This window comes from Cotesia typhae, unplaced genomic scaffold, assembly GCF_013202065.1.
Source record: "Cotesia typhae breed Kobodo isofemale line unplaced genomic scaffold, CoteBio_Ctyphae scaffold_121, whole genome shotgun sequence".
Classification (NCBI taxonomy): Eukaryota; Metazoa; Arthropoda; class Insecta; order Hymenoptera; family Braconidae; genus Cotesia; species Cotesia typhae.
Window position 1 is genome coordinate 24,162 of NW_027423773.1, and position 27,874 is coordinate 52,035.

The 27,874-nt window shown below is 29.9% G+C and overlaps 5 protein-coding genes across 10 annotated transcripts; 4 read left to right on the plus strand and 1 right to left on the minus strand.

Annotated features, from left to right (window-relative positions):
- Positions 1-457: 457 nt before the first annotated feature.
- Positions 458-4,175, plus strand: Nanos (RNA-binding protein nanos). Of its 2 annotated transcripts, none has more exons than XM_074253012.1 (3): positions 458-863; positions 2,151-2,373; positions 2,569-4,175. In XM_074253012.1, the coding sequence occupies exons 1-3, from the start codon at positions 713-715 to the stop codon at positions 2,717-2,719; spliced, it is 525 nt and encodes a 174-aa protein (XP_074109113.1). In that variant the 5' UTR covers positions 458-712; the 3' UTR covers positions 2,720-4,175. The 2 variants fall into 2 exon arrangements, with proteins under 2 accessions (XP_074109113.1, XP_074109114.1); XM_074253013.1 differs by having other exon boundaries at positions 481-863; positions 2,154-2,373.
- A 1,385-nt stretch (positions 4,176-5,560) lies between these two features.
- LOC141533584 (heat shock 70 kDa protein cognate 4-like) lies at positions 5,561-8,340 on the plus strand. The gene is made up of 4 exons (XM_074252532.1): positions 5,561-5,664; positions 5,758-5,815; positions 6,152-6,306; positions 6,461-8,340. Exons 2-4 carry the CDS (start codon positions 5,766-5,768, stop codon positions 8,227-8,229), a joined length of 1,974 nt encoding a protein of 657 aa, XP_074108633.1. The 5' UTR covers positions 5,561-5,664; positions 5,758-5,765; the 3' UTR covers positions 8,230-8,340.
- Positions 8,341-9,776: 1,436 nt separating this feature from the next.
- On the plus strand, positions 9,777-16,069 carry LOC141533587 (uncharacterized). Its single transcript, XM_074252544.1, has 8 exons — positions 9,777-10,609; positions 10,925-11,385; positions 11,443-12,725; positions 12,850-13,009; positions 13,929-14,200; positions 14,284-14,495; positions 14,655-14,770; positions 15,940-16,069. Exons 2-8 carry the CDS (start codon positions 10,955-10,957, stop codon positions 16,061-16,063), a joined length of 2,598 nt encoding a protein of 865 aa, XP_074108645.1. The 5' UTR covers positions 9,777-10,609; positions 10,925-10,954; the 3' UTR covers positions 16,064-16,069.
- A 327-nt stretch (positions 16,070-16,396) lies between these two features.
- Positions 16,397-23,714, plus strand: LOC141533585 (uncharacterized). Of its 4 annotated transcripts, none has more exons than XM_074252536.1 (7): positions 16,397-16,558; positions 16,721-16,772; positions 17,703-19,637; positions 19,768-21,532; positions 21,640-22,192; positions 22,278-23,061; positions 23,226-23,714. In XM_074252536.1, exons 1-7 carry the CDS (start codon positions 16,538-16,540, stop codon positions 23,531-23,533), a joined length of 5,418 nt encoding a protein of 1,805 aa, XP_074108637.1. In that variant the 5' UTR covers positions 16,397-16,537; the 3' UTR covers positions 23,534-23,714. The 4 variants fall into 4 exon arrangements, with proteins under 4 accessions (XP_074108637.1, XP_074108638.1, XP_074108635.1 ...); XM_074252533.1 differs by having other exon boundaries at positions 16,483-16,558; positions 17,586-19,637; XM_074252537.1 differs by lacking the exon at positions 16,721-16,772 and having other exon boundaries at positions 16,426-16,558.
- Positions 23,715-23,856: 142 nt separating this feature from the next.
- LOC141533592 (transmembrane protein 230) lies at positions 23,857-24,752 on the minus strand. Of its 2 annotated transcripts, none has more exons than XM_074252561.1 (4): positions 24,529-24,752; positions 24,266-24,462; positions 24,067-24,189; positions 23,857-23,991 (listed from the first exon to the last, which is right to left on the minus strand). In XM_074252561.1, exons 1-4 carry the CDS (start codon positions 24,536-24,538, stop codon positions 23,869-23,871), a joined length of 453 nt encoding a protein of 150 aa, XP_074108662.1. In that variant the 5' UTR covers positions 24,539-24,752; the 3' UTR covers positions 23,857-23,868. The 2 variants fall into 2 exon arrangements, with proteins under 2 accessions (XP_074108662.1, XP_074108661.1); XM_074252560.1 differs by having other exon boundaries at positions 23,857-23,996; positions 24,529-24,683.
- Positions 24,753-27,874: the final 3,122 nt, after the last annotated feature.

A 27,874-nucleotide genomic window follows, 5' to 3' on the forward strand; every position in this document is an offset into this window, starting at 1 on the left:
ATGATTTGATAGCTTAGTTAATTTCATTAAAATTTTTTTTTTTTTTCGCATTGAAATGTTAGTTTTTATGTTTATTTTTTTTTTTTTTTTTTTTTGTTTCTATAATTTATTTGTTATAAAAACTATTAAATATCTGCCTTTATTCAATTTATTAAATTAATAAATTATAAATCTATTCAAATTTAAAATATCCCGCTTCTTAAACTAAATTCCCCTGCGCCACTCTTAAGAAATTCAAATTTAACAGCTAGTACTGTAACTCCCTACCTCTTTTCTCGCTAGTATTCCGCCCACCTCTCCCGGTTTAATGCGCAGTCTCGATAGTAACCGCGCCTTGGCTGCATACTAAAACATTTTTCACTGTTGTTGCTGACTCAATGTGGCCAAATCGTGCGATTTTTTCACCCCCACTTTGTACCGCTTTCAATGTTGTCAGATGAGAGTATCCTACAAAGTGGGGGTAAGAAAAGAGCACGTTCTGGCCACACTGCGCTAACTCGCAATCATTTTTCTTTTGTCACTTGCTTTTAGCGGACGTGATCTCTTTCACAATAAAATTTTGTCAAATATTTTTATATATTTTCTATCTTTTCTATAAAAAAATTAAAAAAATTGAAAATTGTTAGTAGAAAAAAATAGTTAAACTACAAATTAGTTGCTTGTTTTCAAAAGCATAAATTAATTAATTGGTTGTGAGATAGAAGGTGTTAAGATGATGCAAGTTCAACAAGCGTCTTCAAATCATCATCGACTACCGGTCCCAAGGATCGTCAACGGATTGTATCCTTACAATCCAAGCCTTTGCGACGAACTTCTTAGATTGTTTGCTTACAATTTTCATATCGAACCTCAGCGTCAACTAGGCAAGTTTTTTTCTATTATTATTTTTAGCGAAAGAATTATTTTTATGAAATAACAACAAGAAAAATTAAATGAGTTTGAAAAATATGAAATTTTTTTTGATCATTTAATATTAAAAATTATTATTATTATTATCATTATTAAAATTCTTGATTAAACGGCGTCGAGTTTCAATGAGGATTGATTATTTTTATTTGTTTTACCAGTGAAATTATTTTAAAGCTTGGAGATAGATAATAATTATTTTTATTTTTATCTTCAATCCTTTAATTATTTTTATAAAGGTAAAATAGGAAAAAATGAAAAAAATCAAGTCTGGGAAATTTTATGAATATTTAAATAAGTATCAATACAAACAAAATCATTATTATCTTTATTTAATAGTTTATTTCTATAGAAAGTTAAATCATATTTAAAATATCCAAGTACTTATGCTTATCGAAAATTTATTTTACGGATTTATTTTAACAAAATTTCAAAGTAAACACATTAATTTATTTAGCATAATAAATGTCATTATTATTATTATCTTAATGAAAATAGTAATAATGCATTTCTTAAAACTTAAAAAAAAAAAAATATAATAGTAATAGTAATTATTCAAGTGTTGAAAAATCCAAGTTACACCGAAAAATTGAAATGACAAAAAAATTAACCTTGTAACATGACATAAATAAAAAAAAAAAAAAAAAAAAAAAAAACATTTAGAGAGAGTAAATCTATAAAAACAATCTATATATTGTATATTAAGTTAATACCATAAACTGTGACCATGACTAATTCGTCAACTTAAAACACATTAAACAAATATCGAAACAAAATGCATATGTACTTGTAGAATTTGAAATTTAACAGCCACTTGAAGACTTTAGAAAGATTCAATCTCCTTACATCCTCTCTAAAAGATAAAATAGAAAAAAACAAAAATCCAAAACAACGGAATGCAGAAAAATAAAAATAAAAATAAAAATATAAACTCGACTTAACTTAAACATTTTTTATTGTTTACTCTTCATAGATTGGTAACGACCACTCGCTCAGTCGGTCGCTATACTCTGTTAATATGAGACTAATCCTTTGTGTCAAAATATAACAAACATAAATCTCAAGAGAAAATAAATTTCTTTTCTATTTCAGATATATTATTTTATTATTATTGTTTAAAAACAATTTAAAAACTAGTTCTTGAAATTTTTGTTGCCGTTTCTTAAATAATATTTTTTTTTTTTTCTGAGAAGAAATACAAAAGTAAAAAATATATCTATAATTTGTTTATTTATATTTTTCAGCAGAAGACATAATGGCAGACTTCAGATCTAACGGTCGGGATTTTGAATACTGCCCCGAGTTAGAAAACGGGGAAATTCCTGTTGTTATTAATCGCCGAAAAAAAAGCAACAAGCCACTGCCTACTGAATGTGCATTCTGCAAAAATAATGGCGAAGAAGTACAATTTTACAAGCAGCATATTTTGAAAGATTTAAAAGGGCGCACTGCCTGCCCAATTTTGAGGTATTAATTAATTAATTGATTGATTTAGTTTTTTTAATCCAATGGAAGTTTGAATAATTTTTGTAATTTTTGTAATTTTTTTTTTTTTTTTTTTTTTTGTTGGAAATTTAAAAAACTTGCTAATTTTTTCACTAATTGTTAAATTTAAATAATTTTTTACAAGACTTTATGAATAATAATAATAAAATTTTTCAGGCGTTACACATGTCCAATTTGCGGCGCAAGCGGGGACGAAGCTCACACCATAAAATACTGCCCTTTGAACAAGAGTCCCGAGCCAATTCCTTTGACGAACGCGATGAAGAGGCAAATTCGCAATTCTGCCGGCAAGACTCGTTCCAAGTAATCATTCTCATTCTATTTTCTACATACATACATACATACATGCATATATATGTATATATTATATTTTATACATCATGTTTACTAAAAGATACTTATTTATAATTAAAATCACTCATGCTTCCAAAATATTTTTTTAACTAAAAATTTTGGGACAGATGAAAATTTTTTACTAAAACTAAATAATTTCAGATCAATAATGTTTGTCATTTTTTTATATATATTTTATATATAAAAAAAAAAAATTTTATTAATATTTAGCGAAAAATTAATCTTCTAATTTTTCAACAATTAGATTTAATTATTATCATTATTTTTGTAAGAAATCAAGATTTAGTGATTTTGAAAAATGATTTAAATAATCAAGACTAATTTCAATTGATTTTTTTTTATTCAAAATTTTTAATTGCTTATTTTACTAATTTTGAATAAATAAAATTTCATATAAGATTAAGACTTGAAAGTAAAAAAAAAATTTCGACTGATTAAAAGTTTTATTACTTAATTAAATCTTATATTTTTATATAAAAAAGAAAAATCAAAGATTGGCAATTAAGAATTGATAATTATTATTGTTATTTGATTGATATAATTATGAAATGAGATGTATAGATTGTAAGAGAATATTTTTGATGATTATTAATGTTTATGGTGATTAATATTGTGACCAAATATTGATTAGTTATTGTTCAAAGAATTTAATAATACTCAGGTACGAAATGATGACAAATATAATAATTAAGATTATCATTATATTAATCGTTGGGGATTTCAGACAATAATTAAGAGTTTAATATTATGAAAAAAATTTTTTAATAATCTTAAACAAGCTTAATAATCTAAATAATCTTAAATAATCTTTAACAAGCTTAATAAAATAATATATAATATTAATAATAATAATAATAATTATTATTATTATTATTATAACATTGGATTAAGCAAATTGATTAAAAAAATGTATTAAACATAATATTTAAATAAAATATTAAAAGAGTCAGCCTTTTTATAGCTTTCTAAATTTTCTATAAAGAAAAATCATCTTTTTTGTTTGTCTAAAATAACAATCTTAAAATTTTTTAAATATTTCAATACTGATAGTTTAAAATTCAGTTCTATTAAAAATTGATAAAAATTTAATTATTATTTTTCAACATTAAACTCATAATCTACAAAAATTACACATAAGATATTATAATTACGGTTTAGATAATTATAACTATAATTATGATACAAAAAAAAAAATCAAAAATTATAATAAATTAATTAGATATAAGAAAAAGAAACAATTGTAAAAATGGGTGTGGTTAAAAATCAATTGCATAAAAAAAATGCCTGACGTTTTAAAATATGTCAATTAACTGACATTACATACTGGAAAAATGGATTAACAATAAATAATTGGAAATATGTAAATTTACCGAATTGAATTTTAAAAATTATATGCTTCTTTTTCTTCATTCTTTTTTTTTTTTTTTTTTTTTTTTTTTTTTTTTTTTTTATTAAGAATCCGGCAGCTTAAAAAATAATTGTATAAAAGTTTATATTTTAAAAAATTCCACATGATTGATTGATATAAATCAAAAAATCGACGAGACATTGAATTTTCTTATATTTTTAAAAAATTGATTTCTCAAATGAAAAATTATTGTAATTGTCTATATTTTTGATAATTCTAATGCTGCCCGAATTTTTTCGGCATTTTTTACTTGTCTTCATTTTTTGATTATTTTTTCGCTCTTTTTTATATTTAAAAAAAAAAAACTTACCACGCCCGTTAAATTATACTTTATATGAGAAAACCAAATTTTTTTTTTGTAGTTTTGTATTTACGTGAAATTGTGTAATAAATTACTATGAATACTTGATTTTTTTTATTTTATATTTTTTTCAAAGTTTGTAAAAAATATTTATAATCATCTCAAAACTTTTTATTATTAGATAATAATTATTGCAAGTGTATAAGTTATATTGGGCGGTGCTTTGAGTGAAGAAAGGTTGGACAAGAGAATCTTGGATTAATAAAAATAATAATAATAATAATAATAATAATAATAATAATAACCAGGTAGTAACCAACCAGTGTTGATTTTATAATTCGGGTATAAAAAAGCTTTTACTGTCAAAAAACTTGAGAATCAGCCAACAGAATATTCACAATAGGGCGTTCGAATGGATTAATTTAATTTAATTTAATTTCAATCACTTTTTGTCAACTTGCAAATTTATATATATATATATATATATATATATATATATATATATATATATATATATATATATATATATATATATATATATTTTTTTTTTTTTAAACATAAACATAATTTATATTTATTAAATTATTAAAACATTTAAGTTAGCAGTCTTGATCTTTGTTAAGAAAATTATTAAATATCTGCTAAATTATTTAAATTTATCGATGATAAATAATTTTTCTCAGCTGATAATTCTAATTTATTATAACTCTTGGAAGTTGATAGTCGGAAAAGTAACAATTTTCATTCAGAAAATTAATAAAAGTACTTAGCACAATAGTGCATTTGTATTGTACTCATTACTTTTCCAATTTTTTTTTATTGCTCACAATAATCCATACTGTTATGTGTGATCTCTAAACCTCGAAAATAATTACCAATAATTTTTTAAAACATTCAATAATTAGCCTATAACAAAAAAAAATTATTAAATAAAAATATACTCTGACTTTGTCTTTTATCGTTATCGACCAATAAGAATATAGTTTTAAAAGAAACTAGGTTGTAATTGGTCAAAGTCAGCATCGTGGTGGGAAGAACGTTCTAGAAGCGTCGATTTTTGGGTGAGCTGTTAACTGCGATTACTGCGTGTCCTTCTTCGTTCTTCCGTCCTCGTGTTTAGTCAATTTAACCTCGCCCGAGTAACGTTTTGTAATTTGTCTACTTTATTTGCATTGATAATTAACAAACGGTATGTTTCCTCTATTTATTTTATTTATTTTTTCATTAAATTAATAACATTGAATTATTTATTAAATTTTTATTTTATTTTATAATTATTCAGTAAGCAAAATGTCGAAAGCACCTGCCGTTGGAATTGATTTGGGAACTACGTACTCCTGGTAAGTTATTTCATTATTAAAATTATTTTATATTACACGGAGAAAAAAAAAAAAAAAGTAATTTTTTTTTTTTTTTTTAATTTAATTTAATTTATCTATCTACACGTGGTCTTATAATAGTATATAATACATGAGGCATACATTTACTATAGTAGGCGTTTCATTTACTGTACTAGGGAGCCAAAAATAGCATCACTTAAATGTTTAAAAAAAAAAAAAAAAAAAAAAGAGAGAGTTGAAATGGAAATAGATTTTTCAGTAAAATTAATTTTATTAATTAAATCATATTTATTGAATTTTAATATTTTTAATATTAATTAATTTTTTTTGTTTCAGTGTCGGAGTTTTTCAACACGGAAAAGTTGAAATAATTGCCAATGATCAAGGAAATCGAACTACCCCCAGTTATGTCGCATTTACCGACACTGAACGGCTTATTGGCGATGCCGCTAAAAATCAAGTCGCCATGAATCCTAACAACACCATTTTTGGTAAATCCGCCATTTTATATTCATTCAGAGTAATTAATGAAATTCTTTAATATTTAAATATTATAAAAATAATTTTATTTATTGATTTTCGAATAACTAAATAATTATAGAATTTTATTAAAATAAAATTAATTTATATTTTTTGTAAATCTAGACGCCAAAAGACTGATCGGTCGCCGATTTGATGATCCAACTGTCCAAGCGGACATGAAACACTGGCCGTTCGAAGTAATAAACGACGGTGGCAAGCCCAAAATCAAAGTCGATTACAAAGGCGAATCAAAGACCTTCTTCCCCGAGGAAGTGAGCTCGATGGTCCTTGTAAAAATGAAGGAAACCGCGGAAGCTTACCTCGGTGAGACTGTAACCAACGCAGTCATCACTGTCCCGGCTTACTTCAACGACTCTCAACGTCAAGCGACCAAAGACGCGGGAATAATTTCAGGAATGAACGTCCTTCGCGTGATTAACGAGCCAACTGCCGCGGCGATAGCTTACGGATTAGACAAGAAAACCACCGGTGAGCGTAACGTCCTGATCTTCGATTTGGGTGGCGGAACCTTCGACGTCTCAATTCTCTCGATCGAGGACGGGATCTTCGAAGTAAAATCCACCGCGGGAGACACTCACCTCGGAGGCGAGGACTTTGACAACCGTATGGTCAACCACTTTGTCCAAGAATTCAAACGCAAGTACAAAAAAGAATTGACTAGCAACAAGCGTGCGCTACGTCGTCTTCGGACTGCCTGCGAGCGCGCAAAGCGAACTCTTTCTTCATCCAGCCAAGCCAGCATTGAAATCGACTCGCTCTTTGAGGGAATTGACTTTTACACTTCAATAACTCGCGCTCGGTTCGAGGAACTCTGCGCTGACTTGTTCCGGAACACTTTGGAGCCTGTCGAGAAAGCCCTGAGGGATGCCAAGATCGACAAATCAGCTATTCACGAAATAGTCCTTGTCGGCGGTTCAACTCGAATTCCCAAGATCCAGAAGCTGCTCCAGGATTTGTTCAACGGAAAGGAACTTAACAAGTCCATTAACCCGGACGAGGCTGTAGCTTATGGTGCAGCTGTTCAAGCTGCCATTCTTCATGGTGATAAATCAGAAGCTGTTCAGGATCTTCTTTTGTTGGATGTTGCCCCACTGTCGCTTGGAATTGAGACCGCTGGAGGTGTTATGACTGCTTTGATAAAGCGTAACACAACCATTCCAACTAAACAGACCCAGACTTTTACGACTTACGCAGATAATCAACCTGGTGTGCTTATTCAGGTCTACGAAGGAGAACGTGCCATGACCAAGGACAATAATCTTCTTGGAAAGTTTGAACTATCTGGTATTCCTCCGGCACCCCGAGGTGTCCCCCAAATTGAGGTCACCTTTGATATTGACGCCAATGGAATTCTCAATGTATCAGCTGCTGATAAAATGTCCGGAAAGGAGAATAAGATTACTATCACTAATGATAAGGGAAGGCTTAGCAAAGAAGAAATTGAGCGTATGGTTAATGAAGCTGAAAAGTACAAATATGAGGATGAAAAACAAAAGGAGACTATTGCTGCGAAAAATTCCCTCGAAGCTTACTGTTTTAACATAAAGAGCACCGTTGAAGATGACAAAATCAAGGGAAAAATCAGTGAAGATGATAAGAAGGTTGTCTTGGACAAATGCAATGAAATTATCAAGTGGCTTGATGGAAATCAGTTGGCTGAGAAGGAAGAATTTGAGCAAAAGCAAAAGGAGATTGAAGGTGTCTGTAATCCAATTATTACCAAGTTGTATCAAGGAGGAGCTGGTGATATGTCAGGTGGTATACCCGGTGGTATGCCTGGTGGTATGCCCGGTGGTATGCCTGGTGGTATGCCTGGTGCCGGACCAGCACCAGGAGCTGGAGCTGGACCAACTATTGAAGAAGTTGACTAATTGTAGAAGGATTATTTTTACTTTGTATAAAAGAAATTAAATTATTATTATTATTATTTTTTTTTTTTTTCTTAAAGTAAAATAAACCAAGATCAACAATTTAATATCAAAGTTATTGTTGTAAAATTTTTTTTTTTTTTTTTTACCTTATTCAATTTTTTATTGATGAATTTAAAAAATAATTCGAGTTACTAATTTTGAATTAAATAATAAACTAAAAAATTTATATCAATTATCACAATATTTAATTAATAGTTATTTATTTTTATTTTAAAATTTGTTCTCTGAAAAAAATATATTAACATTTATATATACTTCTGGCAATTATTATTTAAAACAAAATTAACGATACACTAACAAAGATAAAATAAATCTAATATATAATATAGAGAATAATTTTTTAAAAATAATAATTAACGTCTCCATCAATATCTTCGTTGGCTATGCTTACGATTATTGCGAGAAGGGTAAAAGTTAGATATAATTGGATTCGGTCGACATGTGTACCTAAATCCACACCAAATGTATAATGAACATGAGGATCGTCCCCATCCATTACTCTTTCCTAGACAATCACGGTCGGTATCGCACTAAAAAAAAATTCAATTATTAATTTAAAAAATTATAAATATTTTTTTTTTAATACGTATATTTTAAATAAAAATACTTACATAATTTTCTAAACAATAATATGGGTTTTCTTCACATTTAATATTTACTATTAATAAAAGAAATATGACAAAGAGTGCAAAAAATTTTAATTTTTCCATATTTATTTGATAATTTGTACTCTAAAAAAATTAAATTAATAATAATTATAATTATAAATTATAAATCACATTACAAACACTAACAGGATATCTAAATTTAAATACTTAATTTTGAATGAAGATCATATACTTACTTAAAACTATTGACGTGAAATAAAAAATCACAAGCAGGAAATAAATTAAAAACTGATGATGAGTAAAAAGACAGTGGCTTTTATACAAAAAAGAAGAACAATTGAGATAAACATTGACTAATTTACCAGATGATTAGTCAAATATGTCATTATCACCAAATGTTTGTAAAAATAATTAATAATTGACAATGACTAATCTTAGCCCGCGGCCTTTAATAATATTTTATATTTAATTATGTAATTTTTATTTTATAATTGATGATATAATTAGATTGATTAGAATACCTAAAATAATTTTTAATGTAATTTATGATTAGAAGTAACATTGAATTAGATTATTCATTATTTTTAAAAATTTAATAACATATAATAAAGAAGAAAAATCAAAAATAATAAAATTCGACATTTAAAAATTATTATTTTTATTATTATTATTATTATTATTATTATTTTAATTATCATTTTTGAAATCTAAAATATCGATTAAAAAATAATGATGTCACACGTAATGGATAAATAATTAATTAAAGCAGCCCTTTAATATTTAATAAACTCTTTTCACGCTATTTATAAATTACACGGTATTATTAATTTTATATATCAGCTCTAAGTATCCTAAATAATAAAATTTAATAAACAAAACTAAAAAAAAATCCTCCCCCTTTCTAATCAACAAAACAAATATTTATCATTTCTAAAAAAACTCGAGTCAGAATTTTTCCAAAATATTTCTTCGAATTAAAAAAATATTACTTATCTAATATCTTTAATATTTTCTACTGATGTGTAATATTAAATTCAATTGTCAAGGCCAAAAAATCTTTTATCTATACAATATTCAACTATTACTCAATAATTCTCTAATAATAACTTTCACCGAAGAATAAAATAGTTGATTCCAAAAAATGACGTAAGTAAAAAAAAAAAAATAATTTCGCAATATGAAACTTAATAAAAAATAACAACAATCAAATAAACTAAAACGGTAATGCTGTAATACATAATAAATACATAATATCCATCATAGATAAGGGACAGTACAATGAAAGTCAATTATATTATCCACTCACTCTCACTCTCACTCTCTACTGCCATTGTCCTGGAGTTCGCGCACGAGTGCTTATAAAAAGAAACCATTAAAAATAATCATTTTAGAAAAACCCCAAACTGTCGAAGACATAAAATTAAAAAAAAAAAAAAAAAAAAAAAAATTACCTAGTGACCTAAAACTGTTGAGCGAATCTCCAGCCCATGAATCATTAATCATTATCATCATTATTATTATTATTTTATATTTTTTTAATTGAAAGAAAACCCGAGTACGTAAAGCAGAGAGTTGCAGTTGGCAGTCGGTGGTCAACGTTCGTGGGTAGAGGATTAAAATCGATTTGACGGTTTAATTTAAACGCTACTTATGAGATAAAAAGCTCCAGTTGTGGCTTTGGATTGACAGTAAGACAGAGAATATTGGAAAAGGTATGTGGATCTCGACAAGACCTTTAAAATGAGTACCCACATGAATTTTTATTGCATGTGTATCGCGTGCGCGCGCGCGTGTGCGTGCGTGTGTGTGTGTGTGTGTGTGTGTGTGTGTGTGTGTGTGTGTGTGTGTGTGTGTGTGTGTGTGTGTGTGTGTGTGTGTGATAACACACGTCGCACGTGCGCGTGTGTGCTCACACATGTAATAAAAATCCGTGTGGGCACTCATTTTAAAGGTATTGGAATTTACTCTATGAAAATGTAAATTGAAATTTGAAATAATTGTTTTATTATTATTATTGTTGTAATCAGTGATTGAATTATTCTTCGAGGTTTGGAAAAATGGAGGGAAAAATTCTGGTAGTGATAACAGTTTTGATATTTAAAGTTCAGCTGATAATGGGGTACGATGAAACTCGGTATAATCTTTGTACAAGATGGCGGTCACCTCCAAAGTTTGTCAAACCATCGAATAATTATACTGCTAATTCTACAAGAAGATGGAATAATATTAATAATCATAATTATAGTAATAATAATAATAATAATAATAATAATAATAATAATAATAATAATAATAATAATAATAATATTAAAAATTTGGACAACAACTTTATTTTACATATTTTGAAACATAAATTAAAACTTAATCATGTACCAAAAATACCGACAACGACATCGGCGACGACACCTAATTGTTTTTGTGTACCTTGGTATCAGTGTGATAGTAATAATACTATTATCAGTGATGGAATAGGCATCATTGATGTCAGGTAATATATCAAATTAATTTTTAAACTTTATAGCTTCAACTTGAATTATTATTTCAGAATTCGACGTTGTACTGGTGATCTAGAAGTTTGTTGCAAGCCACCACAAATGAAACCAACTACACTATCAACTCAACCACCTACAAGTCCGCCAACATCACCTCCAACTTTACCACCTACAAGTCCACCAACATCACCTCCAACTTCACAACCTACAAGTCCACCAACATCACCTCCAACTTCACCACCTACAAGTCCACCAACATCACCTTCAACTTTACCACCTACAAGTCCACCAACATCACCTCCAACTTCACCACCTACAAGTCCACCAACATCACCTTCAACTTTACCACCTACAAGTCCACCAACATCACCGCCAACTTCACCACCCACAAGTCCACCAACATCTCCGCCAACTTCGCCGCCTACAACTCCACAACCAACTTCACCACCTACAACTTTACCTCCTTTTCCTACTCTTCCGCCACTCCAATGTATGTGCGTCCAAATATACCAGTGTGGTAGCGATGGCTTCATAATAACTTCAGGAAGTGGAATTATCGATCCACGTCAAACTTCATTTCTATGCTCTCAATGTGCCTGTGAAGCTCCACTTATTTGCTGTCGTATTCCACCCAACAGTAATCAAATAGTCTATCCAACTTTACTAACTTCAATCCCAACTTTTCAGCCAACTTCAACTTTGACTCCATTAATTTTTTCAACTCAGACTTCTACTATTCCACCACCACAAACCCCACCTCCTACTTCACCTACTTCACCTACTTTATCAACTTCACCAACTTCATCTTCAACATTATTGTATAAATGCGTTCCATTATCTCAGTGCGACCAAAATGGGTTTATAATAGTTTCCGGAGCTGGTAACATAGACCCTCGTTATCCAGCACGTCAAATATCAATTATTGACAATGAATGCGGTGAAAATCAAGTACGGTGCTATTTGCCGGCTAATGGTCAAGACAGTATCGCATTTCCCGACGTTTCATCCTTCCCGTCAATAGATCCACGTGCAAATTTGACTGTTAAAAATCCAGGAACTTCTAAAGCTTGCAAATGTGTAATATCTAGTGAGTGTCAAGTAGGTAGTCAAGTTCAATTAGATGCAACAGGCTTTATAGATCCTCGCTTCAGGTATTGCTTGCCTGCCGATCAAGTTTGCTGTAAATTGAATGGAATCATTCAAGCTATCAGTACTACTTTGACATTAACTACTGTGAAACCCTTTTTACCAGAAAGTAACTTAATTGTTAATCGGTTCGACTCGACTGCTTCTGCTCAGCCATTTTGTGGTGTCAAAGGACCAAAATGTAGTAAAGGTAAGAATTATTTTAGCATTATTTTTTATCAGCTTTAAAACACTAATATAGCTAATTGTTTATTTTAAAATTTTTTTTACAAGGAATACTAAAAAACTAATAAAACTTTTTAATTAATTTTCAGAAAATTGCATTCAAGTGGAAGGACAAACGTACTTTGGGGAATTTCCGTGGATGGTTGCGTTGATAGTAAAATCGACATTAACGGGTATTAACGAATTCTTATGTGGAGCCTCGATGATTAATAATCGTGCTGTACTAACCGCTGCTCATTGTGTTCTCAAGTATGTGATTTTAATCTTGATAGATGTTTATTATTTTTATTATCATTGAGACCCGAGTCTTATGTATTGTCACAAGCTGTGTTCGCAGAATTTTATTATCTAGTCCAGTTAGACCGTTGAAAATTATTTCAAAATAGAATGATCTGAGTCTCATCTACATATTATATAAATTAAAAGTTTAATATGCTTGATTTTAAAATGCAAAATTAATCTAATGCTTTTTTTTTTTTTTTTTTTTTTTTTTTTTTTTTTTTGTGTTGTCATTTTATGTGTTTTTGTTGTTGTTTCTATCTTTTACTCCTCCAAAATCTCAAAGTACCGCAATATAAAATTTTTTTTTGATTCGTTTAAAAAACTATTTTGTAAGAATCTGGTTAAAATTTTGAATTTAAACCCGACTAATTGATCTAGCTTTTTTATTTTTTAATTCTTTAATTATCTAACGTAAAGATATAAAAATTTCAAAATGCTTAATAAACATTTCTTTAATAAAGAAATTTTCCTTTTAAAAAACATTTAAAGGATAGTAAAAAAATTTTTCATAGTGCCTAAAGAACCTTTTCAAAATCCTTCACCATATAATAGCTCTTAAACCATGACTTATCTAGTAGAAATCCCAAGACAAAATAATGCTCTTGAATTATTATTTTAACAGAGAGAGAATAAGTATGTAATAATTAATATATTTACGTCGCATTCCAAATCTCTAATCCCACAATGTAAACTATTTAGTCTATTGGACATCAGCGTTGACTTTTGAGAAATTTTTTATCTCGTGGTATTTCCGTTACTTAAAAATTTTTTAGTAATAATTGATGAATTATAAATGTATATTTATGTTTCTATGTTATTAATTTTTGTTTTATGTTTTTATCTTAAAAAAAAAAAAAAAAAAAAGATATATTTGTTTTGATTATAGTAGAAAACCAGGACCAATAATCGCCCGTTTCGGTGAATGGGACACCTCTGAAACAAAAGAACCCTTACCTTACCAAGAGTCAATAGTCGAAGCAATAATCACCCACCCCCAATACTACGGTGGGGGCTTGTACAATGACATAGCTGTTTTAATCCTAGAATCTCCCGTAACTTATGCGGTAAATGTGATGCCAGCGTGTATGCCAACTCAAGTAATGATCTTTAAGCCTGGAACAAGGTGTTGGGCGACTGGTTGGGGTCGTGATGCTTTTCGTAAATTTTATTTTTCCTTTGAAAAATAAAAAAATAAAAATTTCACTTAAAAATTACCAAAATAAATATTATTATTTTTTCAGAAGGAAAATATCAAACATTACTTAAGAAAATCAACCTACCATTAATTGACCGAGCAGAGTGTCAATCCCGGTTGAGAACAACTCGCCTGGGACAATACTTTCACCTTCATCCTAGTTTTCTCTGTGCCGGGGGTGAAGAGAACAAAGACACCTGTGCGGGTGACGGAGGCGGGCCACTTCTTTGTTCAATTTCTTCCGGTCAATTTGTCCAGGTAAATATTTTGACTCTTGTATCTATTATAATAAAGATAATAATAATAATAATAATAATAATAATAATAATAATAATAATAATAATAATAATAATAATAATAATAATAATAATAATAATAATAATATATACTATTGTATATTATATATTTATTCTACAGGTTGGAATAGTATCCTGGGGAATTGGTTGCGGTGAATCCCAAATACCTGCTGTGTACACAGATGTAGTTAAATACAGATCATGGATCGATCAACAATTAGCTAATTACGGTGTATTGTAATATTTAATTAAAAATATTAATTAGTTTTTAATTATTGACATTAGTTATCATTTAATAATTAAACAAATATATATTTATAACATTATATGGTTTTTTTTTTTTTTTTTTTTTTTTTTTTTCATACGGGTTTGTTTAGAGATTAGTTCAATTTAAATAAAAATTTTTATTCCAAGTCAATTTGTTAAAATAATAAATTATTCATTGTTAAAATTGAAAAGATGAAATTATTTTTTTATCGGTACGAGATTTAAAAACTAAACAAAAGATTCAGTTCTTAAAGACCTCTTTGTATTTACAAACTACAAGTTTATATGTAAACTGTAATTTTAGGAATACAAGTGAGTGTATTATGACGTTAAGTTTTACTATACTCTTATTTATAATCTTCTTAAGTGTAGAAAATTTCAAGTAATAATCTCACACGCAGCTGAGGATCAAGATAAAAAATGACAAGAGTAAATAATTTTTAAGATTTTAAAAATGATTTCAAATGAGAAGAAAGAAAAATAATATGTAATATGTAATTTAAATAAAAATTACAAATATACTAATAATAAAATAATACAAAATAAAGTAATACAAAATACAAATTACATATTGTATTATGTAATTTAATAGTATTATGCAAATCTAAGTTTAAATTTGCTATTGATAATTTATTATTAATTTCTGATTTAAAAAATCAAGTGAAAAAAATTTTTAAAAACTCGCTCAATGCAAAATTTTGTTAAATTAAATTTTAATTATTTTCAATCAATTTTTTTAAGCTAGTATTGATAAGAATTCGCTGGCGTAAAGTACAAAAAAACCTTATGAGATATTTATATATTTGTATATTTTGTGTATATTATCGGTATAATATAAGCTAGAGTGTAATTTAATATTTTAGTTTTATTTTAAGAGATTACTCTGCTCACATTTTGTAATATAAGTTATTTATTATCATGATTATTCATGTTAATATTTTTTTTTCATACTATTAAAATAAATCTTCGATAATAATAATAAATTTTTCAAAAAAACCCTCCAGCAAAAAATTTGTTACAAAATTTTATTTGATTTAATCAATTTTATGAAACTTGAGTACAAACATTAAAAAAAAAAATTAAAATTATTAAACAATTATAATTTAAATTTAAAAGTTCCCGCACATTTAAATTCGGAGATTTTCCGGCGCAGGCGCAGAAAAAGCGCGGCATTCCTCCCACCGCGGGCCCTTAAGAATCCCGAGCTACCACCTCCAAGTGAACCGGCGTGCGAGCATCGAGCAGACACGCGACACCCGATAGCCGAATGTCCTCAGTTGAGTTCGCAAGCCCTCAGTACATTTTCTTTATCATATTGTCACGTGTTAGACATTCTTTAATATTTTATACACAAAAAAAAAAAAAATTAACAAGTGTTAAGTTAGTGTCAATAATAATATTAATAATAACAACATTAACAACAATAACATTGTCAATGTTAAAATAAATAAGAATCATTAACAATATTAAAATAAATACCTCGAGTTGAGTCAATTTTTTATATATATTTAAAGTGACTGTCGGCATGTAAAATTATTATTATTATTTTTTTTTTTCTCGGAATTTTTAGTTTCTTTTTCTCTTTATTTACATTTAACCAATTTTTGACATTTTTTACATTCAATATATAAACCTTAGCTGTATACTTATTATTATTGTTTTACATTTGATTTTAAATAATCAATTAACTATCTGTGTCTGAATTATAAAATAAAAATTAATTGAATTGTTTAATTGATGAAAATAATACAAAAACAGGTGAGTGATGTTTTATCTTAAAATATTTTTGTAATTATTCTCTAATTATTGTTATTTATTTATTTTATTTTTTAGGTGTTGAAATATATTATTATTATTATTATTATTATTATTATTATTATTATTATTATTATTATTATTATTATTATTATTGAAATTTAGATTTCTCACGGGAGAGAAAATCGACGCGTGGATTTTTGGGTGATACATGGATGTAAGAATTTATTTTATTTGATTTTATATTAATTATTACTTTTCCGGATAGTGTGTTGGTTGCTATTAGTTAATAATTAATAATAATTGTCAAGTGATGAATTTTTTTCAAGGTTAGTGAAATTTTTTTCGATGGCGTGCGAAAATTATGATTAGAAGTTACTTGGCGGACATTTTGGGTTTTTTAAGTCCATATTTTCTTTCTTTCCTTTGTATGGGTTAATTAAAATTTGAGTTGAAATTTTTTATCTATCAATTTTGGGACTTTTTTTTAATTTATCGTGACATTGATTTTTTTTTTTTTTTTTTTTTTAGTATAAAATTAAAAAGAAAAAAAAAATTAATTAAATTAGAATTAAAAATATTAAAAAAAAATTGCAGTTTTATGATTTAAATAAAGTTAACCCTTCAAAACAGGTAACTAGTTCTAAGAATCATTCTATATTATACACATTTATATATATATATATATATATATATATATATATATATATATATATATATATATATATATATATATATATATATATATATTTTTTTTTTTTTTTAAATAAGCAGATTTTAAAATAAAATTAATAAAAAATTTTTTTAATTTAATTATGGGTACGTTTGGAAAAAATACATTGCATAAAATATATTTTATGTTTTTTTCAAGAACATTATTATTGTTAATATTTGTTATGATTGCATTATTACAATAAGTAACGAAAATAACTCTTAAAAAATTTCTAAGAAAAAAAAAACCAAAAAATAGCAAAAATTTTTCCAAACCCACCCTTAAAAAAACGAATATTAAATTCGAAACTTATCGCAGTATAATACTGACCTACGGAGCTGGGATCGAGAAAATCAAAAATGGCGAACCAAAAGCGTCACCGTGAACTAGCTCGTTTAAATTCCGATTTAACCGATAAAATGATATCACCACCAGGTCCGGGTCCACGTCGTTGTACTGCTAATATCAGACGGGCATCGGTATCATCATCCACGTCATCTACCATTTTGACGCCCCGAAGAGAACCAGCAATGTCATCAATACCGATTTTCAACAAATTAAAGCTTCGGCCAGTGGTGGTGCTAACAGATATAGTAAAGACCGGCGAGCTGACCACGAATCAGATAGCTTCCTTAACCAACCAGACGTTCGAGAAAACTAACAAACTCTTGACAACGGCGCTAAGAGCTTCAAAGCCGTGTGTAACCTCCCCAGAGTCCTCAGGGGATGAATCCAGCGATTTGAGCTTTTTTTCTAGCAAGAAGCGAACCAAGAGATCTATTTCTTCTGACAGTCCAATCGGTAAGAGTCGAAAAAAGTCAAGGGGCTACTACTCTGACACTAAAACGATTAAAAAAGTCTTCAATGGTCTGTTTTCGACCTCCCAAGGTGCTTTGGCTGAAAAATCTGAAAAAGATATTGACAAGAAAATCCGAGCTGATTCCGATGGATTTGAGGACTACAGTGTTTTTGCTGGCGAAACCACTGTAATGAAATTATTTCTCGAGTCCAAAAATCGGCAGAAAGAAAACGACAATCTTAAAATCAATGAGGCTCCTATAAATAGTCTTTCTGATCCTTCAGAGTTGGTTAAAAATTCTATTTATTCACTAAAAAATTACCGAATCCCAAGAAGAAAGAATGAAGAAATCGGTAAAGAAAATTTAATCGGTAATAATAAGAATAATAATGATGTCAGTGATAAAAATAATAAAGAAGATTTGGAGAAAAATGATAATACCGGGAAAAAAGATTGTCAATTGTCTGATAATTTAGACCAAGTATCGACATTGTCCAGTTGGAGTGGGAAAAATCGGTTGAGAAAAAGCTTTCCCATTGATTACAGTGAGTCGAGTTATGATGAAATTGTTGAACAAGTGACTTGTAATAAATTTGTGACAAGTAATTCTCGTGAGTTGCCGGTTGGAGTCCGTAAGAAAGAGGGAGCCAAGGAAACTGAAACGACTGCGGAGTATGTTTTGACGAAAATTGGCTATTTACCTAATGTTGATAAATTAATGTCTACGGTTGGTAGGAATAGCAGTGGAAATAAGGAAAAATCAGTTGAGATTAATCAAAAATCGGGAGAATTTATTAAAGAAACAAAAAAATCGACAGAAGCCAGAAAATCAGCAGAATTTATTGAACAACGTGAAAATAAAGAAGATACAATTGAAAAATCGATAGAATTTACTAATGTGGATAAAAAAGAAAAAAAAACTGTAAAATTAATAAAGATTAATAAAAAATCGGCAGAATTAATTGAAGAAAATGAAAGAGGGCAAGAAAATAAAGAAAATATAGACAATCCGATTAAGATAAGCGGTAAAGAACAGGTAATACCGATTCAATTGGAGATAGCTATGAAAAATGAATATTCGGATACGAGCCAAAATCGAGAAATAATTGAAACAAGAACGTTTGTTCATACCGATCTTGATGATGGCAAGAGATACAAATACACGATTAATACATTAGCGTTCAGCAGTGTCGACGCATCGACGATGATGCAAAGAAAAAAGACGATTGATAGGCGCAAGAGAGGATTAGCCTCCAGGTCTCCGACTCCCGAGTTACCGGTAAAGATTAAGAGGGGGCCCGGTAGACCCAAAAGAGAACAAATTACAAATCTTATAAGAAAACCTAAGCCGAATGGGAAAAGAGGGCGCAAGAAAAAAGCACCTGCGGTCGAAAAAATTTGCGAGGAGTCGGACTGCAAGAAGGGCAAGTGTCGGTGTAAGCTCGACTCTTCTTGTCAAAAGCTCCCATCCATGCCATCCATGCAAAATTTTGATTACGGTGAAGAGGATGCCAGAGGAGAGAGGCTCAGCGACCAGCTTGTCGATAGAATTTTACATTTATTTCAACAAGGTAATTATTATTTTTTCTATGGGAAAAGTTTTGAAAATTTTATTTCAAACTTGGTTTGGATATAATTTTTTAAGACTACAGAATATTGTATGATTTTTTTTTTTTTTTTTTTTTTTTTTTTTTCCTCAAGGTAATCCAAATATTGAAGCTGAATTAGATTCAGCGTTAGCAATCGCATGTCCAGTGAACGCGAACCGACAGCAGTTGAAGAAACTCTTTAACCTATTTAAACCTAAGCAAGCTCGACATTCTGCGTCTTCTGCGCCTTCTCTTCCAGCATCTGAAGCAACTTCTGTTAAGCCATCAGAGACTGATTCATCTGTTTTAAAGATTCAGCGTCGAACAATGGTGATAGATTTACCAGAAAACACTGGAATTCGTAGAACTCGGCCTTCAAAACCAAGAACCAACTTTGTGGATGATCCAGAGTGGAAAAAAGTCGCTGATAGTCTGCGCAACGTATCAAAAATCCCTGAAATTGGGGCCTTAATGGACCCCGAAGTCCCCGAGTTGCACCAGAAAATACAGCCAGCACCACCGGTGCGAAAAAGAAAGCACTCGCCGATAAAAATTCCCGACACGGGAGAGAAAAAAGAAAGGCCCAAGCTAAAGATAATTTCTAACAAGACCACCCACCTCTCGATTCAGAAAGTCGTTGAAAAAGTTGTTAGAACAAATAATGTCCGGGAGATTCCTGATACTTTAGAAGTTAAAAGTGACAAGCCTAAGGCTGCTTCCTCTACTACGGATTTACGGGATAGATTGGTCCAGAAGTGGCCCAGGGAAAAGCGGAGGTGGAGAGATGACAGTTCTGAGTCATCTGATAGTAATTATTCTGGAGTGTTTCAAGTTAAGGATAATAATAAAGCCCAGAGTGATAGTGACCGATCTGAAAAAGTTGTTGATCAAGTTGGACCTGATTGCGTTGACAAAGTTACCGCATGGCTTGGGCTTGGAAATGATGACACTCAAAATATTGATTGCAAGGTCCAAAATGGTGGTAGGATCAGCAGAGTTAAGAGTTGTGATAAGAATCAAAATCAAAGTGACGAAAATAAAGCTCAAAATGAAATCTACTTGAAGAATAAGCAACAAAATGAAATTTCTTCAACTGAATCCCAAAATCAACACAAGGATAAAAAATTAAATGAGATACAAAATGAAAATAAAAATTCTTTGAAAGATAGTGAAAATGATAAGGCCCAAAATGAAATAAACTTTGTTAAATCTGACAATGAAATTTCTCCAAAAGAGTCCCAGGATGAAAATAAGGTAAAGATAAAATCACATCACTTATCTTTGAAAACTCAACATTCAAGCAATTTGGACAGTCATAAAAGTGACGATACAATATTATTGACATCAATTGAAATAAATGAAGACGAAAGTGATGAAAATGGAGATGGCGAGGATGATGGTGACGATAGAATTAGTACTAAAAGTCAAGGTAGCGTAAGTAGTAGTTCTAGTAGTTCTAGTAGTTCTAGCTCGAGTTCTAGCAGTACTAGCTCCTCCTCGGGATTCATTGACGAGTCTCAGTCCCAGTCCAAGAGCAGGTCTGATTTGGCTGGTGCTGGCCTCATCGAGGAGGAGAAGGTCGATCTCGAAAGTGATTTGAGATTGAATAGCGATGATGATGATGATGATGATGATGATGATGATGATGATGATGATGATGATGATGATGATGATGATGCGAAGCCTGGTGGTGATAATAACGACGATCAGGATGAGAGTTTCAAGTTGCGGGTCGAGGATCAGGAGATAGAGGTTGAGGGTGGGGAGGGAAATTCACAGGGTGATAAGAAGAATGACAATGATGATGATGATGATGATGATGATGATGATGAAGATTTTCTGGAGTTGATGGCCAAGGACGATGAATTGTCTGATAGGTAAGTTTTTATTATTTTTAATTAACAGAATAATAATAATAATAATAATAATAATAATAATAATAATAATAATAATAATAATGTATGAATAAAATTTTTTTTTCTAGCTTGGAACCAGAAGTTGTAACCAAACAAAAAAGTCCAACCTTGGACCGGTACCAAGGAATGGAATCAACTAATTTTGAAAATTTTATTAACCAGAACAACAATGAATTTGAGTCAACCTACAATTCAGTCGATTATAACAACGATAATAATAATAAAAAGAACAGAAACAATAATTTTAAGAAGAACCAACAGCCAACAAGTCAGCGAAAAACTAGATGGGACACTGGTGCTCCCAGTGACCACCAACCAAGCACTAGCTCTAATAATATTAATTCGAATCATTTATCCAGGGGTATTAACAATTTTAATGCTAATGTCAGTGTAAATAATTATAGCGGGTACAACGGTTTCAATTGTGTGGGTATCAGCAACCCAAAACTCCAGCCAATTAACGGGAATCTTCCTCCTGTCCGGAAGGTCTATGATCCTCAGGTCGACGGGGATTGCTCGGTTACTGAGGTAAAGCTGCAATTCAAAAATTTGTGTCATTGTCAGTTAAAGTATGGCAATTGCGGTAGATTACGTACTGGTAATTGTCAGTACAATCATATTGTAAGTTTTATAATTTTTTTTTTTTTTTTTTAATTTTTCTATGATTAATTATTATCCCTTATTAAATTAAATTAAAAATTTTCAGATTCCTAACAAACTAATCTTCATCTACATGGAATGCGAACAAGAGATAAAGCAAATCCTAGATTACGCGATCTCAAATCGGTTCCTAGCTTACTTATCATCAATCTTCGAGAAATCAATAACTAAATTCGACAGCAACTCAATTTTTTTGATCCTAAAAAATATTTTCTCTCTCTTACCAATAGAACAGGTAAGATTTTACCTTGACGCGAGTATCAGAGTCCTCTTGTTGAAGAAAAAAACTCTAGCGTTGATTGCGAACAACCTAGCTGAGCAGGTGGTGCAGATTCTGATCCAATACCCGCGACTAGAAAATTTACCGACACTCGTGATAGACGCCATCTCCGAGAAAATATCCCGAGGCGCCTATTGGGATACTTTGAAAAAATTTTTCACTCTGGTGCCTCGCGTAGAACCCGCTAGAATCGCAATTGTCCTCCAGGAGTCGCTTGATTTTAAAAAATCTCTAGTCCATAATGCTGAAATTAATCGGATGATCCTCGACATGTTCGACTCTGTCCGTGACGAGATCGATCAGACGCTTCTGGCGGATTTTAATAATTATTTTGAGGATCAGCAGAGACAGCAGATCGGTGAGATCGCCTCGCCTTCGCCGGATCGCAAAGACAATTCGCCTCCGAGGGTTCCTCTAGCGTCTTCAAGGTTGGTACTTCAGGCCCAGGATAATCTTTTGCCTCCTGGGGTCATTTTTGAAGCGCCAAGAAAAATTGAGGAACGCCCTGTTGATGAAGGCTTGGCCGACAGATTGGATTTACATATCATTGGTAAGTATTTTTTTTTTTTTTTTTTTTTTTTTTATTTTTTATAATTTTTACATTTATAGATTAATTATTTAGAAAATTTTTCAAGTAAATAGATTTTTATTTTAAGCTACAGTTAAAGAATTTAGGAGTAGGGGGAAAAAAAAAATTAACCATTTTATTTTCAGACACAGTCCCACCTGCTGAATCTGTGTACAGAAACGATGTTAACGAGTTCCACAAGGATATAGATGAGCTTCGGACAGCATTGCTCACAAAAAATTACCCCAAGATAATAGTTATCCTGAATAAATACAAAATGGCGCAGAGTATTGAAAACCCGCAGCCATTTTCTCGAGGTTTTTACCGGATTTTGTGCACTGAAGTGATGACGCCAGAACACACTGATGCGATTATAGATCGAACGGGCGGTGAATTTATTACAGTGACAACCGTCGATAACATTGCGAATATCAGTATCAACTACAATCGGTGATTTAATTTAATTGATAATTTATAATCAAAGGTGAGCCAAAAATTTAACGCCAAAAAAGTTTAATAATTAACTCTAAAGGTTAGTTTATTTAGAATATATAGAAAAGTTTAATGAGTTTCGTTTTTTTTATATTTTTTATTACTGAAAGTTTCTTCAATAAATTTATTATTTTGTACTTAAATTTTTATTTTGTGATAAATTTATTTTATTTAAATTTAAATTTAAATTGTGCAGAAATTACAGTTTAAATAATAATATTATTATTGATTAATTAGAAAAATATAAATAATTGCAAGCTTTTAGTATTATTTAAGTACAATTAGAATTAGTCGAATTCAGGTATGTCGTCGAAGGAATACCCGGGAATTTTTCTGTATGCCATTAGCGCTACTCTCACGTGATAAGCACCTGGGATAAACATTAGGATGCCTAGGATTATTATGGGCCACATACGGTCGCTGTACTACAATAATAATATAATTATAATACCTTGAATTCGATAAAACTTAAACAATAATTTAACGATAAATTACCTTAGTGTCAATATGTCCACTGACAATAAGACTCCCAATAATCAACATTACAGTTCCACCAATAAATAACAATGACGCTAATGTTATCGCTTTCCAGGGAATTTTAATCGGCGGCCTTGCAAACTAAATTTAAAATAAAAAAAAAAAATTTTTTTAATCAATTTATTACTTACTTAGTTAAATTAAAAAAAAATTTAACCTGTGAATCAACAAATCCATTGTGGTCAGCTTCTGTCAATTGAGTGTAATCCACGTTGTCGTACAGTCGAGAATTTATATTATTATTATTATTGTTGTTGTTGTTGTTGTTGTTGTTGTTGTTGTTGTTATTAGCAAGATTGTTCAAACTATTAATTATATTTTTTCTTCTGGACATAATAATTTTAACAAAATCACCTGAAATTATTAATTGTTTTTATTAGATACATATAATTATTTTTTATTATTAAAGGAAATTCTTACCAATATTCATAAATTTCACTGGAAATTATTATTATTATTTATTATTATTTATATAATACATTTAATATTAATTAACAATTGAAAACAAATATATTTTAGTAATTGCTGTCATTAAAAATTCTCGAGTATATAGATTTTGTATGTTTAATAAGTAAACAACAACGAAGTTGGCTGAATCTTTTTACTGTACTTTCGACAGTCGAGAACGTCAACAATCGATTATTAAAGAAAAAATTTAGCAATTGATCCGTTGGTCGATGAAAAAGGTGTTTTAAATGCCGGCGTCAACAAAGCGGGGAAATTTTTAAATCCTTGGAAATATCAAAGATAAAAAAAAATCGATATATATATATATATATATATATATATATATATATATATATATATATATATATATATATATATATATATATATATATATATATATATATATTTTTTTTTTATTATTTTATTTTAACATCTTGAAAAATCGATAATTTGTTTAAAAAAAAAAAAAAATTCTATCATCTCAAAATTAAATGATAGATTTATCGAAATTAGAAACAGTTGAAACAATTTTTGTTTCTAATTTTCAAGTAAGAAAAAATTTTTGAAATAAAAATTTTTAATTTGTTCTTGACTCCTTCTCTTGACACCTAAACTATATGTATGCATAAGGTATATAAAATAAATATCGATTTATTTAAGTTGTTATACCTATATTAGTGCCCTTAGCCGTGTGGCCAGATCGTGCGATTTTTTTACCCCCTCTTTGGCGTAGCGCGCGCCTCGGACGCAAGCAAGCGATGCGTGTCTGTGAGTCGGAAAACCGAGCGGAGCCGAAAGAATCCGAGAAAGTCGAACGAATCGAGGGGAATAAACCTCCTGCCACACGAAACAGAGGAATAACTCACACAACAATAGCTCTCTGTTCGTGTGAAATTCTAAGAATCCGATTTCAGCCGAAACATACAGAGGGAAAAATCCTCTAAATTAAAATACATGAAAGTCTTGAAGTTCGTCAAAGGTTGAAACTCGCAAAAAACGGGCCACGATTCATTATTGGTTAAAATTTAGGCGCGCTATTCAAATTTCTAGTAATGTTTTAATTTTTATTAAAATAAATAAATAATGCTTTTTTGTTAAAAACATTTAGGTTTAATTTTTTTTTTTAATATAAAAAATACATTTTTTTTTTTTTCAATAAAAATTAAAATACAAAATTTTTTTTTTTCTTAAAAAAATCAATATCAATTTTTTACGCTGTTATTAATAATAATAATTTATTATTAAATAACAATAATAATTATTATGGTAACTGGAAATTCCCAAACGCATTTTTTATATTAATTCTTACTTTTATTCGATACGACGTCTGATGGCTGCGCGGCGTAAGTGTAAGCTTACGCCGGCGAAACTTTTGTGATCGAGTTCTCGCCTGGTTAAATTTTTTTTTTTTTTTTTAATATGTTTTAAATATTTTACCTTCTTCATACTATTTTTTATAATAATAATAATCATAATAATATTGAACACAGCTTTACGCATCATCCTGGAGGTACTGTGTTATGGTATGTGTTCCCATTATTTTACATGGCGGGATCCCCAGTAGGCCTACACCATGACTAATTGTTTTGTTTTATTTTAAATTAATTAATAAATTTATATTGTGATGGACAAAGCTCAAAATTCACTAGAAAGAAACAAAGCTGAAGGCTCAAGCTTCTTTTGTTTATATCATGTGCTATTACTGAAAAAAAATAATTATTATCTAGGGTAGAAGTACCGTTTGTGGACACTGTACCATTTATGGCCATTTATTGTTCAAATAAACGTTAGACATGAATTTATATAAATAAATTATTACAAATTCAATTTATTTCAATATAAATTTTTCAAAACTCAACAAAAATATGCTTATAATACTCTAATTTTTTATAAATTAATTCAAATATTAACTGGCCAAAAACAGTGCTAAGGTGGCCAAAAGCGGTACTTCTACCCTCTCAGTCGAAAAGAAACCCAGCTTGGAGCACTAGTTCCTTTATGAATATATACATTTTTTAATTATAAATAATTAATTATTATAAATAAATAAATAAACTATCTATGAAAAATATTTACAACGTCGAAATCCAGAGTGGAAGAACTGCTGAGCAGCCAAAAAAAAAGAAAACAACTTATTAGTAGTGTGATTGTTTTACTAGCAATCATCACTACTATCGTATGGATGTAAATTCAACCTTTTTGGTGCGGCCTTTTCCGCTGTTGAATATAAATTGCAAGAAAACATCAACCCAATATAATCTTTGTCGATCGACATCTCTGACGCTTGTAGGTTTCCTGAATTGGAGACAGATTTAATCACACAAAGTGAATTCAGGGTTTTGTGAGTGAGGTTATTCCTTTTCTTTATCTTAATATCAGGTATGAGAGAAAATGCCCTTTCAGCCGCAGCGTTCGAATGGGGAAGTGCTCTGATCACACTTAATAGTAAGCGCAAAGTTGGCAACTGTAAAGTTCCATCTGAATGAGTAACGGAGCAAATTTTTATCCACATTTCGTCGAATGATTATTTGTTCCATTGCTCCTTCAAATTCGGATCGACACAGTACAAGGAACTCCACTCTTCCTGAGTAAGTCTCCCTCCGGGAACTTCAAGAGCGAGACAGGTGTTTTCAACTTTCGAAAAAGATGAATTCCTATCAGGATCGAAGAGGGCAGTTTCCTTCGCGAAAACTGTCAGATCCGAGAGAAATGGATCGTCGATCGGCAATCTGCGGCGGATTTCAAAAGAAGCGGTTACAAGAAATTTTAAACAATCGTCGCGCACCTGATTAATGATCAATTCAGGAACTCCAGACTTTTGTTGAATCAGTAAATACTCTTGACAATCGGCTCTGACATCTACTTCAAGCAAATTACGTTGATTCGAAATTTCTTCAAAGTTTTATGTCACGGACGTTATTGTCAAATATTTTAGGTTTCAACAAAGGGAATTTCATGAACCTTCGGAGAAATTGAACGAGCAGCTCTTTGGAACATGGCTGTAACTCGTGGACTAGAGTATTACTCCCTTGAAAATTAGCGTTGATCTTGTTAAAAGATTCAAGCACAGATTTCAAAAAGAGTAAATACGCTTTTGTCGATGGTTTATGCATAATTGCAAGTAAATCATCTCCATTTCCAGCTTTCTCCGAAGATTGATCAATTAAAAAAGCACCAATCGCTTGCCAATTGTTTAAAACCCTTGTAATCGCAATTTGATGAGACAACCATCGAGTGGCAGCAAATCGAACAAGCTTTGTAGGATTTTCTTCATAGCAATCTTGAAAATCAGCAAAAAGGGCGCTGCGTTTCGGGCTAT